Consider the following 17295-nt stretch of genomic DNA (forward strand, 5'->3'; position numbering starts at 1 on the left):
CGAAAGTCAAACAATCAAATATTATCTGATTATCCATGTACAATCTACCTTAAATGAAGAAGATGTATATCTGGAGGAGGGAGGGTTTCTGTATTACAGTGAACATATTTGGTAAAAATACACTAATTATTTTTTTAAAACTAGACTCCAGGTATACATGTATTTGTAATTATATTGTATCTACCAATTTCATCATCAAGGCCAGGTTCCATATTTTAAAAACTTATATTAAATTGATTCTCCTCTATTTTCTCATATTATCACAGTTGGACTAACAAAAAGTTATCCATTCTTTGTGTTTTAGATCTTTTTAAAAAAATGTTATGAATTAATTTATTTTGAAGGATCTAGCTTCTCCCCATTTCTGAAGTCGGGGATCCTGGTGAGCACAAAAATTTGTACACACCAATACACAGAAACAATCAGGCACATGAGCTTTTTAGAAATTATAGCCTTCTCCAGAACTAAATTGCTCATTGCTTTTTTGTCTCCTGAACTCTGCTACTAGGAGAGCAAATCTTGTGATCAATTACAGACCATTCCTTTCTTTGCCGTGACTTCCAGTAATGCTGCCATAAGAGCCTCCATTTACAATTACTAATGCTGCTGCAAGAGCAGCATCGCTAATATGAGATCATAAGCAATAAATTAAGTTCAGTCCCTTTTTACATAGATATCATTTTCTCTTAAGATATCACAGCAGGACTGGGATTAAAGCTAGGTAATTACTAGGAGGCAAAGGTTAAAAAGATCAAATCATGGAAGCTGCTTTTTTCTTCCTCTGCTTCACTGGCAAATGGTAACATGGGGAAATAAAATACTGTATTGGTTGTACAAATGTCTGCTCTTTAGAGAAAGGTGTTGTAATTTGATAGAAACCTAGATTTTGTTTTGCTGCTGGCACCGAGTCACTTAGTACCAGGGAAGGCAGATGGAGAAAAGATGGGAAGGCAAAGATGATCACGTACTAATGCCCACTTGAAAACTTGTTCCAATGCCAAGCATGTACTTCTCTAATTTATAAGCCCAGACAGGCCTCGCTTTAGGCAACATCAGGCAGACAACTCAGGCAGTAATAACTGGAGGGATGGTAGCCAGGTGGTGAGTGAACAGAATTAAGATATTGGCAGAAGAATGTTTTGTGTGTTGCTACATGGACTGCCCTGAGCCGAATTATGGTTGCTGCCCTCAGATGAAGAGGAAAGGCTCTCTGCTCAGCAGTCTCAAAGTTGGCTTCTGTGCATGGAATGTGGGCAAGGGATGAATGGAATAAGTTAACTTTATTCTTTGTTGGAAGGAGAAAAATGTCCAGTTGGCTTCTGTGTGTGGAATGGAAGCAAGCGATACATGGAATAGGGGAATCTATTATCCTTTGCTTGAGAGAGAAAATGTTTTGGGTGGGCTTCCACTTACAATTACTTCACCAGTTGCCCTGGTTATTAAATTAAAGATTACAACATGATGTTGCCTCATGGCAATTTTTCCTTCCTTATTTTCTAGAATGATAATAAGATGTTATGTTATTTTTTAATGATCTATTTTCTACTTCCATACACAATGGCTGTCATGATCTGATCTATAGTGCCCTTAAAACACCAGTGACATTACTGAGCATGATGTTTTACCTACTGACTCATTACACTCATTGTTCTAGGCCCAAAATCAGATGAACGGCTTCCTTCTTTCTCAACTACCATTGCCCTGGTCTCAGATGGAGAGAAGGAAAAGCAAGCATAACTCACATCACACCTTGGACCAGAAGTAGATGAAAAGCCCTCCCTTCATCCCAACTGCCACTGCTCTGCCTCAGATAAAGAGAAGAGGTGGGCATGGTTCCATTATGCTTGCAACTATAAAACGAGGAAAAGCCTTCTCTCCATTCCAATTTCCACTGCCCTGCTCTCAGAGAGAGAGAGAGAGAGAGAGAGAGAGAAGAGTCAGACACAGTACCATCATGCCTAGACAATGAGCAGATGAAAAGCCCTTTCTTCATCACAACTGCCACTGCCATGTTTCAAAGTTAAGAGGCAGGAATGGATCTATTATGCCTAGACAGTAAGCAAAAAAAGGTCCTGCCTCCATCCCAACTGCTGCTGCCCTAGTCTTGGAGAGAAAGAAGAGGCAGACACAGTACCATCATGCCTAGACAATAAGCAGATGAAAGGCCCTCCTCAATCCCAATTGCCACTACCGTAATCTTGGAGAGAGAGGAGGCAGATACAGTACCATCATGCCTAGACAATGAGCAGATGAAAAGCCCTTTCTTCATCACAACTGCCACTGCCATGTTTCAAAGTTAAGAGGCAGGAATGGATCTATTATGCCTAGACAGTAAGCAAAAAAAGGTCCTGCCTCCATCCCAACTGCTGCTGCCCTAGTCTTGGAGAGAAAGAAGAGGCAGACACAGTACCATCATGCCTAGACAATAAGCAGATGAAAGGCCCTCCTCAATCCCAATTGCCACTACCGTAATCTTGGAGAGAGAGGAGGCAGATACAGTACCATCATACCTAGACAATAAGCAGACAAAAGGCCCTCCTCAATCCCAACTGCCACTGTCATAATGACAGTCACAGTACCATCATGCCTAGACAATAAGCAGACAAAAGGCCTTCCTCAATCCTAACTGCCACTGCCGTAATAACAGTCACAGTAGCATCATGCCTAGACAATAAGCAGACAAAAGGCCTTCCTCAATCCTAACTGCCACTGCCGTAATAACAGTCACAGTAGCATCATGCCTAGACAATAAGCAGACAAAAGGCCCTCCTCAATCCCAACTGCCACTGCCGTAATAACAGTCACAGTACCATCATGCCTAGACAATAAGCAGATGAAAAGCCCTCCTCAATCCCAACTGCCACTGCCGTAATGACAGTCACAGTACCATCATGCCTAGACAATAAGCAGATGAAAAGCCCTCCTCAATTCTAACTGCCACTGCCATAATCTTAGAGAAAGAGAAGAAGAGACAGGTATAGTACCATCATACCTAGACAGTAAGCAGACAAACGGCCCTCCTCCATCCCAACTTCCACGCCATAACCTTGGTGAGAGAGAGAAGAAGGCAGGTACAGTACCATCATACCTAGACAATTAGCAGATGAAAGGCCCACCGGCCCTCCTTCATTATAATTGTCACTTCCCTGGTCTCAGGAAGAAGAAAAGGCAGACAGAGGTCCATCTTGCCTTGGGCAAGAAATATATGGAAAGCCTTCCCTAAATCCCAATGGCCACTGCTCTGACCTCAGAGGAAGAGAAGAATGGACAGTATCTGATGGACTTAATCCCTCCCCCCACCTTGCCATTTCCTTTTCCTTGTATGTCTTGTCCTATTTAGACTGTAAGCTGAAGGGCAAGGAATTCCAATTATCCATTTGTCAACCACTCTGGAAGCCTTTGTGGCTGAAGAGAAGTAAGTAAAAAGTAAATAAATAAAGCAGCCCCTCCTCACAAGCTGTCTTTGGATCTTTTAGTGTGGGAAGGATGGGATATAAAATCTTAATAAATGAGAAAATAAATTTTGGTCAGTTAACTAATTTCAAACTTCACAATGCAGGTGTCCATTATCAAAAGTATTTTAATACTGTATCAGCAGTTCAGCCGGCACAAGGGTTTAAGCCAGTGGTTCTCAACCTGGGGTCCCTAGATGTTTTTGGCCTTCAACTCCCAGAAATCTTAACAGCTGGTAAACTGGCTGAGATTTCTGGGAGTTGTAAGCAAAAATATCTAGGGACCCCAGGTTGAGAACCACTGGCTTAAACCCTTGTGCCGGCTGAACTGCTGCCCTGAAGGTTGGGTTGCTGACCTGAAGGTTGCCAGTTTGAATCCGTGAGATGGGGTGAGCTCCTGTCTGTCCGCTGTAGCTTGCGGGGACATGAGAGAAGCCTCCCAGCAGGATGGTAACTCCTCCGGATGTCCCCTGGGTAATGTCTTTGTAGGGCCCGGGCTGTGGCACAGGCGGGAGAGCAAGCCAGCTGCAATTAACTGCAATGAATCACTCTGACCAGGAGGTCATGAGTTCAAGCCCCGCTCGGAGCCTGTTTGTTTGTCTTTGTTCTATGTTAAAAGGCACTGAATGTTTGCCTATATGTGTAATGTGATCCGCCCTGAGTCCCCTTCGGGGTGAGAAGGGCGGAATATAAATGCTGTAAATAAATAAATAAATAAATAAATAAATAGACAGTCAGTTCTCTCACACCAGAAATGACTTGCAGTATGCTCTCAAAAAAATCAGATAACCTGAAAAGCATTGCTTTAGATGATTTTAGACTCCTAACTCCATCAGCCCCAACAAGCACAACCAATGTTAAGGGATGATGGCATCCAGAGGCCTAATTGTTGTTCACCTGTTGTGTGGGTAATATTGAACTAAGTGCCCAAATAGATAACATATTGTCACTTTCCAACTCTGTTTTTTACATAGTGTCACTACAAGGTTCAAAGAATAATAGATAAAATGCTAACAAGAAAAGTGTTTATCTGGCTTCTTCATATCTTAATTCTTAGTCTGAGCTTTGAAGGAGCTATCCAAGGTGCTAAATCCTATTGCCCTATATCTTGAGTAATGCCTTTAACGGTCAGGCTGAAACACAAATTGGATTCACTCCCCCATTGAAACTGATTAATTGCTTAGTTAGAGGAATGAAAAGAAGAGGGGAGATTCCACCAGTCCTTATCAGCCCCACTTCCCATTTGAAGCCTTTTCATGCTACACAATTATAGTAGTTAAGGTTCAAATTTGCTGCCATAGTTCCATCCTATAAAATCTGAGTCTGGTACTCTGGTGAGGCACTAGAGCTCTCTAGCTGAGAAATCGAAATATCCTTCCTCTAAACTGCAAATCCCAAGGGTGTCACAGGATGTTGCCATGGCAGTTAAAGTGGAATTATAGCACTACAACTGTGTGCAAGGCACATATCATCAATAATGTATGTTCCCCTGCTTGTACCTCTGTGCTTTTGGAGGCCATCATTGTAGGTGGAACAATGAAACTTTGCTGACCAGCCTTGTAATATTTATCTCGAACTGAGCTTCATACTCTTATATGGGATAGAGAGGGAAGGCTTCAAGAACATAAGAAAGAATTAAATTGGCCTTTCTCACCACCCTAGTAGTAGAAATCCTTCTCCCACGCTGTCAGTAGAAAGTATTTCACACTGTGTCATGTGTTCCTACTTTGTCCTTCCTATGTCTAATTTTGTTGGATTTCCATCTGTCAATGTAGAAGCAAAACAGGGCCACCTACAGAGAAATGGGTGGGATTTCCTAGGATAGGCAAAAGTATATTAATTCTAATTAAAATAGTAGATTAAAAGTATATTAATTAAAATAAACATTGTAAGATAAAAGAAATAGCCCAAAATAGTATTCTTAAGGAACCATGAAATGTTGAGTTGTAGGCCAAAAATATCTAGGGACCCCAGATTGAGAACCACTGGTTTAACCCATTGCGCCACCGTGACTCCAAGGCTATCTGATGTGAGGGACTAATTACACAGCACAACCAAAAAAAATGGCAGTGTCTTGGTTTTTAGACATCTTCCTGGGATTATTTGGGGGAGGGGTGTGATTCAGAAAATTGCATTGAATAGACTGCATCAGTTCTAGTATCTTAGATATGGTGATCATGGTTTTCTCTGGGCGAGAAGATGGTGACTGGAAGATGACACATGTTCTGTATCTCAAAAACTAGAGCTGATTGGGGAAAACTGGTGCCATTTTTGGAATCAGCGGGTCAAATATACCCTGAAACAGGGCTAATATTTGAGGCACCAAAATATGTATTAGCCAGTGTTATTAATTTCCAAATTTCCAGGGATTGCCTCTGAATGCATGCCCACTGGGTATAACTACTTCATTCTTTCCTAGAAACCTTCCAGGGACCAGCAACCAATGCTCAGAGACAGGCATAAGTCCAGAGACCACCAATAATTTGAACCACTACAAGTCCCACCGCCTCTGATTTACACCGACTGATAGCGGCTCTCCAAGGTTTTTCTCCCGAGTTCATCCGAGACATTTCAATAATTGAAACTTCATCCTTTTCAAGCAGAGAATGAGTCATGCTACTAAACTATGGCTCTTTCCCCATAATACTGCCCAAATAATGTATGAGGTTTTTCAGAGAAGAGGAGACAATGTGTCTAAGATGCCATTGCTCCCTCTAGAATTTTATTTTTCAGACAGCTCTGAGCAGGAAGTCCCTAGCAATAGTCCATTCATCCCAAACAGCAATTTTAATGCTGTTAAACCAGCGCTCCATAAGGATATGCCTTTCTCCACTCACATCCCAAACACGGCCTTTTGGTCAGGAGAGAAGGTAGCTCTGAACTAGCGCATATATATATATATATATATATATATATATATATATATATATATCTTTCATGCGCATCTTCAGCAGGCTTAGATGGGTGGACACACAAAAGAAAGCTCAGTCCCACCCCTTTGTCCTTTCACCTTCTTGTCCGCTCATCTATCATGGAGGTTTTTGCTAAACAGACAATAAAATGCGTGATCTGGATGAGAAAAATCTCAAGAGGAACAAAGGACAGTAAACACCCAGACACACATGTCTGGCTATGAACTTGAATTCAGGCATCTGGGAATAACACTGAAGCTCAGGTCAAAAATCACAGGAAGCCCCAGGAAACATTTGGTTGAGGACTTTATATCCTTTTATAAGCTACACTGAGGTGCTAATGAACAAAACATTTTAGATTTAGGAGTGAGAGTATCTTTTAGGAGCTTTAAATGAGACAATATGCTTGTTTCCCTTTTTGTATATTATGGGATGCTAGAAGATGTTGGGCAAACACAACCGGGCATGATGACGCCTGTCTTGTTCTATTCAATTCTAATAAAAAAGAGCCTCAAGGGGACTTGATCCATGGCATCCATCAGTGCCACATGGGAAGACAAATGCCACCCCTCCATGAAAAAGACAGTCGTCACAAAGCACCCTTAAGCAATCTGCAATCCTTAGAAACGCAGAGCGCCAAAGAGGACCAACAAAGCAAAAATAAATTGTAGACACATAGTGGAGAAACGATTCCCCTTCATCTGTCAACTAGCATTTCTCAATAAACATACAGCTACATTGTTGTGTGGCTAGAAATCTATGGGAGTAAGACTGGGCCTTAAAGCATGTGGCGTGCATTAAAAATTAAATCAATACACAAAGAAAGAGGCAGCTGAACGGAACAGGGCTTAGATTGCCCTACATTTTCTTGGAGCATCTTTCCTAGAATAAAACAACATAGATATCAAGACAAAGGAGAAGCTTTGCTTGTTTACTTTCCGCTTTTTTAAAAAGGAGAACAGATTGTACATGATTCTATATAAATATGATTATTTACAAAGACAATTAATACTGAAACCAGCCAAATTCAGAGGGAGTTTAGGGGGAAGGGTGTCATGCCTTGACACATTATTCATCCTACATCCTTAATCTTTGGTATTCCAGATGTCTTGTACTTCAGTGCCCAGAATCTCTGACTACTCTCCATGCTTCTGGAAGCTCAAGGCCAAAAAACATCAAAGGAAAAAGATAAATGTTGAGTATCACACCCACACAGTTTTGTTTCTAGCGTCTTTGTTAGGAAAATAATAAATGTAACACCGCTTTCCTTCCAAGTTTCTTCAAGGCTCTCCAATGATGTGGACTGGTACAAGTGGTTTAAAGGGGGATCAATGCTTTCAGTCATCTACTGATAGGATGATATTAAAGTTTCATCCTTTGTTCATTCACTCTATTATTGAACACTGGAGCTACAAGTTTCAATTTAGCAATTTAGCCTATGTTTTATCGTTCATTCTTCACATCCTCCTTTCTCCAATGTTTGCTGATTCACTGTGTGTTGTTTCCCGAGCGTGAAATTATTATTTTGGTGGTGGTGGTGGGGGGGGGGGGGGGGTGTTTAGATGAACTAACATTGCTTCCTTTGTTTTTTTGTTTTTTGTTTTGTGTTTCTCCAAGAAATAATTTTGAAAATGTTCCTGCCTCAAGCTTTCCAGTCATCAGGAGTCCTAAGCGTTTCAAACACATTTGCTTTCCCCCTTCTTTGGAACTTTCAGTGCTTTGTTTAAATAAGCATGCTCTGAACTAGCATATATATGTGTTTCAATCAACTCAGATCATAGCTATTGGAGGGATTTTGTGCTTTTGGTAAATTTTGAGGGCTACTTTGAGGGCTAGTGGTGGTCTCACAGCTCCAAAGTTTCTTAGATGAAACCGATTCTCTAGATTTATTTCAATTTGGTTTCAGGCCTGGCTATGGAAGTGAGACAGCATTGGTTGCCTTGGTGGATGATCTACAAAGAGAGCGAGACAGAGCGAGTGTGTCCCTGTTGGTTTTCCTGGACCTCTCTGCGGCTTTCCATACTATTGACCATGGTATCCTTCTGAGCCGGCTTTCCAGGGTGGGGTTTGGGGACACTGTTGGAAGGTCGGACTCAGATGGTGGTCCTGGGGGACCCCTATTCGACTCCCTGGCCAGTGGCCTGTGGGGTCCCTCAGGGTTCAGTTCTGTCCCCCATGCTGTTTAATATTTACATGAAACCACTGGGAAAGATCATCCGGAGTTTTGGAGTTCAGTGTCAAATTTACGCAGATGACACGCAACTCTATTACTCCTTTCCACCAAAAGGATGCCGTCCTGGCCCTGAACTGGTACCTGGAAATCCAGACAAAACAGAAGTTCTCTTGGTCAGTTTCAAGGCAGAACAGGGAACAGATTTACAAAGTGTGTTGGATGGGATTATACTCCCCCTGAAGGTTTGGAGCTTGGGGGTAATCCTGGACTCATCGCTGACCCTGGAACCCCAGGTGACCAAAAGCGCCTTTGCACAGTTAAAACTTGTGCACCAGCTGCACCCGTACCTTGAGATGCCAGACCTGGCCATGGTAGTCCACGCCTTAGTCACATCCCGTTTGGACTACTGCAACACTCTCTATGTGGAACTGCCTAAAAACTTCAGAAAGGAGTATCTACAAAAATCTCTATGTAGCTATGGGTGATAGAATTGCCTCCAAGTAAAAATTCTGCCATAAAAAGACAATATTTTCCTTTGGTTTTCCAAATACTGAAGAGTTTTAAGTTACTACAGAGGTACACATTTGATAGAAGGACGGGATTAATTTTTATTTCAGTTCAATCCTTTCAATTTACTTCTTTGGCCTCATTCAGTACAACACTATATATGTGCAGATGAATGAAGGGCATTCTGCACAACGTTCAGGGGAAAGAAGCTTTTCTGCCTGTGGACGTATACAAGAAAACAATTACAGTACAGCATTATAATTATATTATTATTATATTATATTATATAATCCAGGGTGTCCATAATGGATTAATCCTTTGTACTGGCAAGATTGCTGACCGACAAGTTGGCAGTTCGAATCTGGAGAGCAGGTGAGCTCCCTCTGTCAGCTCCAACTCCCCATGTGGGGACATGAGTGAAGCCTTCCACAGGATGGCAAAATATCAAACATCTGGGCGTCCTCTGCGCAACGTCCTTACAGACAGCCAATTCTCTCACACCGGAAGCAACTTGCAGTTTCTCAAGTCACTCCTGACACAAAAAAATCCAGGGTGTCTATAAAGTCTCTTTACCATTTAAATGATAAACAAATTTAGATGGTTAATAGACTTTATGGACATATTATATTATATTATACTAGCTGTGCCCGGCCACGCGTTGCTGTGGCGAAGTATGGTGGTATGGGAAATAAAGTATTGAGGAACTGGTGGTAGTTAAGGTAAAGGGTAAAGGTTTTACTTTACATTAAGTCCATTATAAATGGGTTATATAGCTGTGTGGAAGGGCCTTGAGTCTACACTGCCATATAATCCAGTTAAAATCAGATAATCTATATTTTATAGGCAATGTGGAAGAGGCCAAAGTGAGGCCTAACTCTGCCTGTCCCCTGGGCTGAGTGGGTTGCTAGGAGACCAAGTGGGCGGAGCTTAGCCTTCTAACTGGCAGCAATTGGATAAAAACAATTATTCCTCTCCCTCTAATTAGGACATTATTTTTCTTTTCTTTTTGTTGTATGAACGTAGAGGCATGGATGAGAGGTTTGCTGCCAAGTTTCGTGTTTCTGGGATGTGTAGTTTTGTTGTTTTGTCCTAGGCTGAAATTTCATTACCCTTTTATATATATAGATTATATTATCCAGGGTGTCCATAAAGTCTTTTTACCATTTAAATGGTAAATAAATTAAAATGGTAAAGAGACTAATACTATGTATTTTCCCTGGAAGATCCCTGCAACTGAACAGGTAATGACATCACTTTATGATCTTTCCTTGGGTTGCCTTTGTTTCTCAGAACTACAGTATCCATTAAGATTATTCCAGAGAGGTTCAACATGAGGGAAGTAAGCAAACAAATAAACATATATACTATATGATGTTTCCAAAATGAATTTGTGTTTAAAAATCAAAGGAAAAGCGGGACATAATTGTGACAGATGCTTAGGAGAGTGGAATGGTGTTTTCCTATAATGATTTAAAAGCTATTGTTTATGTCACTTCAGGGACCTCGTGGAGAAGAGGAAAAAAGGTTTTGCGAGAACGAAATCCGAAAGCATTATCTCCAGAGGATCAGCAAGATCCACATATTGTTTGCAAAGCACTCATATAATATTTAACACAGCTCAACCTAATATAGCCGAGGCCGAACCGCTGCCAGTGACAGCTGGAAGATTGATCAGAATCAAAGAGCTGTCAGCCTCGGTTCCACACCCCTGGAAATGCTTTGTCACTTAAGGGTATGATCTATCATCAAGAGGCTTTTGGTTGTTACAAAGCGGAAGCTACAAAAATCAATCCCACCCTCTTCCTGTCTTTGGATCTGTTGGATGAGACAGAAGGCAGGAAGATTCAACAAGACACCCGGGACATCTCTGTCCAGCTAGACAACACCACATCCCAGAACCGGTGGCCTAAAGAACAGCATTAGCATCTCCCCTTTTTTCCAGAACACTTGCAAGAAGCAGCTTCTGTGTTGCTGGCTTAGCCGTAGGCAAACATACTCCTTCTCTCTGACTCCCTTCCCCGAAGCAACCCTTTGCAGATCCAGATGCTCCCGCAAAGGAGCTCTATTGTTTCCTTCCTCGAGAGACTGTCTTGAGGCATTCCTGCACACGCCTTGCAGCGTGGCTTTGGCTCTCCATGACATGCCAGGAGGGCCCACTCAAAGCAAGGTGTGGAAGCCCATCCAGTGGCCGATAGAGTCTGTAAAGATTGGTTGCCGGGAGGCAAACAAGGTCCACACTCAACTATAAGGCAATCATTGCATTTTCATGAGAAATATTTTTTAAAAAATACATAAGTGGAGAAAAGGTACAATTAAAATCATAGTGAAATCCATGTGTATTGTTTTAATAATTGCAATGTACATAAATTGTGCATATGACCAACAGGACAGAGTAGATACTAGATGTAAATATAATAACGTTTAAAGGGGGCCCACTTACCATTGGGCCAGTTTGCCACTGGGCTCATCCTCCCACCCCGAGGGGTATGCTTTAGTAGGGTGAATATTGTATATTATATTATATTAAGTATCTATAAAGTTTCTTTACCATTTCAATAGTAAATAAATAGAAATGGTAAAGAGACTTTATGGACACCCTGTATTATATTATATTATATGTTCATGAAGTCTCTTTACCATTTCAATGGTAAATAAATTGAAAAGGTAAAGAGACTTTATGAATACCCTGTATTGTATTATATCATGTTATTTTATATTATATTAGGTATCCACAAAGTCTCTTTACTATTTAAATGACAAATAAATATAAATGGAAAAGAGACTTTATGGACACCCTGTATTGTATTATATTATGTTATTTTATATTATATTAGGTATCCACAAAGTCTCTTTACTATTTAAATGACAAATAAATATAACTGGAAAAAAGACTTTATGGACACCCTGTATTGTATTATATCATGTTATTTTATATTATATTAGGTATTCACAAAGTCTTTTTACTATTTAAATGGCAAATAAATATAAATGGAAAAGAGACTTTATGGACACCCTGTATTATATTATATTAGGTATCCATAAAGTCTCTTTACCATTTAAATGGCAATAAATAAAAAATGGTAAAGAGACTTTATGGACATATTATTTCTTATTATGTCATAATACTATATTAGATATAATTATTAGATATAATTATTATATTATATTATATTATCCAGAGTGTCCATAAAGTGTCTTTACTATTTAAATGGTAAATAAATAGAAAGGTTAAAGAGACTTTATGGCCATATTATATAATATCATATCATAAAACTATATTACATAAACAGTAGAGTCTCACTTATCCAACATAAACGGGCTGGCAGAATTTTGGATAAGCGAATATGTTGGATAATAAGGAGAGATTAAGAAAAAAGCCTATTAAACACCAAAATGGGTTATCATTTTACAAATTAAGCAGCAAAACATTATGTTATACAACAAATTTGACAGTAAAGGTAGTTCATTACACATTAATGCTATGTAGTAATTACTGTATTTACGAATTTAGCACCAAAATATCACAATGCATTGAAAACATTGACTACAAAAATGCATTGGATAATCCAGAACGTTGGATATGTGAGACTCTAATTATTATACATAGTTATTACATTACATTATATTATCTAGAGTGTACATAAAGTGTCTTTACTATTTAAATGGTAAATAAATAGAAATGTTAAAGAGACTTCATGGACTTTATTATATAAATTGTACACAAATAGAAATGTATTATATTACAGTAGAGTCTCACTTATCCAACACTCGCTTATCCAACATTCTGGATTATCCAACGCATTTTTGTAGTCAATGTTTTCAATATAACGTGATATTTTGGTTCTAATTTTGTAAATACAGTAATTACAACATAACATTACTGCGTAATTGGTTGTATAACATGATGTTTTGGTGCTTAATTTGTAAAATCATAACCTAATTTGATGTTTAATAGGCTTTTTCTTAATCTCTCCTTATTATCCAACATATTCGCTTATCCAACGTTCTGCCGGCCCGTTTATGTTGGATAAGTGGGACTCTACTGTATATTATAATATTATCCTATTATACTATATTATATTGTATTATCCTATTATATTATATAGAATTACTATATATAATTATTTTATTATATTAGGTGTCCATAAAGTCTCTTTTTACCATTTCAATGGTAAATAAATAGAAAGTCTCTTTATGGGCACCCTGGATCATATCATATCACTATATTATATATCATTATTATATTTTATATCATTATTATATTATATTACATTGTATTATATCAGCCTGGGAGAGGCTATGGTTTCCAAGTGATCCGCCCGGAGGGATCCCCAATGAGCCCCAAATGAAGACCTCCTTCCTCTGCTCGCCCCCACCCTTGGGAAAGGCTCCCGCCAGCGCCCCCTGGCGAGTCTCAGGTGGAAGCGCGCCTTGCCAATAACAAAGCGGGGCGAACGTCTCTCCTATTTCTAACGCTCGGCTATTGCAAGAGAAAAATGAACAGCAGCGCCTGTCCATGCCAAACAGTCTTCCAAAACCCCGGCTGGGGAGCCGCGCTTCCCAACCCGTCGTTGGGTTTAAATCCCATTTTGCAAAACGGGGCTCGGCGGCTGCAGCGGTGTCAAAAGGCTAAATATAGACCTGCTGCTCACCCAGAGCAGATAATATCCTTAGCCGAGAAGGGAATGGAGGCGAGAAGAAAGGGAGGGAGGGGAGGGAGGCGCAGTACTCACACCACTAGCCTGGAGATGATCCAGGAGACCATGGCTCCGCGGGGCTGGGGCTGGGCTACGAGGGCTCCTGGCCGCCGCCGCCTTCCTTGCCCGGGCTGCGAGGCGTCCTCCTGCCTGCCTTCGCTCGACTGAGCCGGGCAGGCGCCCCAGCCATTGGCATGCCAGCCTCTCTGCGCGCAGGCGCACTGAGAAGGAGCGGGAGCGCGCGGCACGTGGGAAAAAAAGAAAGGAGGGAGGGAGCGAGGGCTTCTCAATCATCAAAGGAGCCATTCCTTGCTGTTAAGGTCCAATCTATCCTCTCAGTTTCTGTGCAACATGTGGTGCCTGGGTTGTTGTGAGTTTTTCAGGCTGTATGGCCATGTTCCAGCAGCATTCTCTCCTGACGTTTCGCCCAAATCTATGGTAGGCATCCTCAGGGGTTGGGAGGTCTGTTGGAAACTCAGCAAAGGTGGGAGGGGGGGGGGTTATATATCTGTGAAACGTCCAGGCAGGGAGAAAGAACTCTTGCCTGTTTGAAGCAAGTGTGAATGTTGCAATTGGCCACCTTGTTTAGACTCAGAAGCGGAGTGGGCAGATCAAAAGATAACTTGGCATTAGGTGGCACTACCTGGAGGAATCCTCCACCTTGTGTGACTGTGGAGCTGAACAAACAACTCCGCATATGTATGCTTGCCCACAATGCCCTGCCTCATGTATGGAGGAGGAGGAGTTTAAAGCTACCGACAATGTGGTTGCTCACATTACCTCACAACCTCTGAGGATGCCTGCCATAGATGTGGGCGAAACGTCAGGAGAGAATGCTTCTGGAACATGGCCACACAGCCCGAAAGACATACAACAACCCAATGTGGTTGCTGTTGCCGGCTTTTGGTCTAAAACTATTTAGCTGCTTGTAATTTCCTTTATTTCATCACTTTTACAATTTATTTATTATGCAATGCTTTTGACACTAAATAAATAAATAAATAACCTTGATTAGCATTTAATAGCCTTTCAACTTCAAAGCCTGGCTGCTTCCTGCCTGCAGGAATCCTTTGATTGGAGGTGTTAGCTGGCCCAGATTGATTTGTGTCTGAAATTCCTCAGTTTTATGAGTGTTGTTTTTTATTGTCCTGATTTTAGAGCCTTCCTTCGGTTAGGCCTCCGTGAGGACTGGGCTTTGTGGGTTAGTTGTGTGATGTTTTCCATGGCTGGATTTCAAAGATGTGAATAATGTAATTGGAAGCTCCCAGACACTGTTGGACACTCAAATGTGTCTAGGTCAGTGGTTCCCAACCTGTGGTCCATGGACCACCAGTGGTCCCCAAGAATTAAAATATGGTCCACAGCTTTACCGTTACTACACAGTTGCAATGAATGATTGGTCTCACAAAGCCCTCTAATAGTGCCGAGGCAATGGGGATGTCGGGAGAGGAAAGGCTGACTACCCATGAAAGACGCGACAAGCCTCCTGACTGCTGCTTCTCCTCCTTCTCCTTCCCCCTGAGCAGAGCTGTTCCATGTGGTGCCTGGAAGCAGGGGCACCTTGGTGTCTTAGTTTTTAGGGCTGTTCCTGGGGTTATTTGGGCTACTGATTCAGAAAATCGCATTGGATAGATCACGTCAGCTCTAGATTATTAAAAATGGTTTTTTTGTGAATGAATAGATGGCGACTACTGGGTGGCATATGTTCTGTATCAGAAACTAGAGCTGATGTGGTCTAGCCAATGCAATTTTCTGAATCAGCACTCCAAATAACCAAACCGAATCTAAAGTTAACCAAAAACTGATTTGCAACCTTTTTGATACTAATGATGGAAAGTGTTCCCTGGTAAAAAAAAAAAAAAAGGTTGGGAACCACTGCTCTAGGTGAAGGGCACCGAATCAGATCTTACATTGTATTGTCGAAAGCTTTCACAGTATGTGTTGTGTGGTTTCTGGGTTGTAAGGCCATGTTCTAGCAGCATTTTCTCCAGATGTTTCACCTGCATCTGATCCTCTAATGATGCCAGCCAAAGAAAGCAAAACATTAGGAGAAAATGCTGCTAGATAACGGTCATATGGCCCGGAATTCATACAACACCCCAAACTCGCTATGGAGGCAGGGAAATCACTGCTGCCACCACTTCCCCACCCCTGAGACTCCTCAAAGGGTTTTTTTTTTTTCCGTGTCAGGAGCAACTTGAGTCGCTTCTGGAGTGAGAGAATTGGTTGTCTGCAAGGACGTTGCCCAGGGGATGCCCGGATGTTTTGATGTTTTACCATCCTTGTGGGAGGCTTCTCTCATGTCCCCGCATGGAGCTGGAGCTGATAGAGGGAGCTCATCCGCACTCTCCCTGAGTGGGATTCGAACCTGGCAGCTTTCAGGTCAGCAACCCAACCTTGAAGTCATGAGGCTTTAGTCCACTACGCCATCGGGGACTCAAAGGGGTCATTCATCTCTGGACAGGGCTAAGGATCTGGATTTAATGCATGAGGGTGACGTCACCCACTGTGAATTCAGGTGTCATTGAGTAGTAGTGACAGCTCTGATCGGAGCATTGGTACATTGCAAGGTTCAAAAAAGTACACCAGTCTAGGGTTTTAGCCTTGTAGTTTTAGCCGAAGAGGCTATTCTCCAAAGCAGAGAGATCTAAGGTTCTGAATTGAAAGCATGAGGCAGTGGCCTCACTAGGGTTAGATAACTCACGCCGTCATTCCTCCCTCCCTACCTCCTCTCTGACCCAGAATCCCCCACTGGCCAGTCAGGATGGCAGGGATTTGGGTGTTGTAGCCCCACAAAGTTCAATCAATGACCTCGGGTATCAGTGACCAAAGTCTATAAGGACATGATGGGATTCCTTCATAGCAGAGCAGGGCAGTTCTGGCCTGTTAAAGGTTGTTTGATTGCAGCTCCCGTCAGCCCCAAACAAAATTATTAATGGTGAGAGATGATAAGAATTGCACTCAAATAGATGAAGTATCAGATAATATTCACATCTGTTGTAATATATGTGATCAATCAGAATTACAAGTGGAGCCCCCAGTAGCACAGCAGGTTAAACCGCTGAGCTACTGAACTTGCTGACCGAAAGGTCGACGGTTTGAACCCGGGGACTGGGGTGAGCACCCTCTGTTAGCCACAGCTTCTGCCAACCTAGCAGTTCGAAAACATGCAAATGTGAATAGATCAATAGTTACCGCTTCTGCAGGAAGGTAAGGGCTCTCCATGCAGTCATGCCAGCCACATGACCTAGGCGGTGTCTATGTACACCGGCTCTTCGGCTTAGAAATAGAGATGAGTACCAACCCTCAGATTCAGACATGACTAGACTTAATGTCAGGGGAAAACCTTTACCTAATCTTTCAAAAGTGCAAAACTCTGTCCTTCATACCAAAAACTCATTCAAGGGCAGAAAGTCAAGCAATGACCTGTCTATTGCAGGAGATTTTTCTCTAGTATTAGCAGATCTCACATTTGTTAACCTTCTCCAGATGGACCACAAGTTTTGGTACATATTGGGCTTTCTGTTTCTGGATGTCAAATCTTGTTTGGTACC

General features: G+C 41.6%; 1 protein-coding gene across 3 annotated transcripts in view; it reads right to left on the bottom strand.

Moving 5' to 3' along the window:
* Positions 1 to 13952, bottom strand: part of reep1 (receptor accessory protein 1) — an 81372-nt gene extending 67420 nt beyond the window's left edge. For all 3 annotated transcript variants that reach the window (XM_008113118.3, XM_008113117.3, XM_008113114.3), the window contains exon 1: positions 13778 to 13952. In XM_008113118.3, coding sequence (XP_008111325.2) covers positions 13778 to 13809 — 32 coding nt within the window. In that variant the 5' untranslated portion in view covers positions 13810 to 13952. The remainder of the gene's footprint in view (positions 1 to 13777) is intronic.
* Positions 13953 to 17295: the final 3343 nt, after the last annotated feature.

This window comes from Anolis carolinensis, chromosome 6 (assembly GCF_035594765.1).
Source record: "Anolis carolinensis isolate JA03-04 chromosome 6, rAnoCar3.1.pri, whole genome shotgun sequence".
Classification (NCBI taxonomy): Eukaryota; Metazoa; Chordata; class Lepidosauria; order Squamata; family Dactyloidae; genus Anolis; species Anolis carolinensis.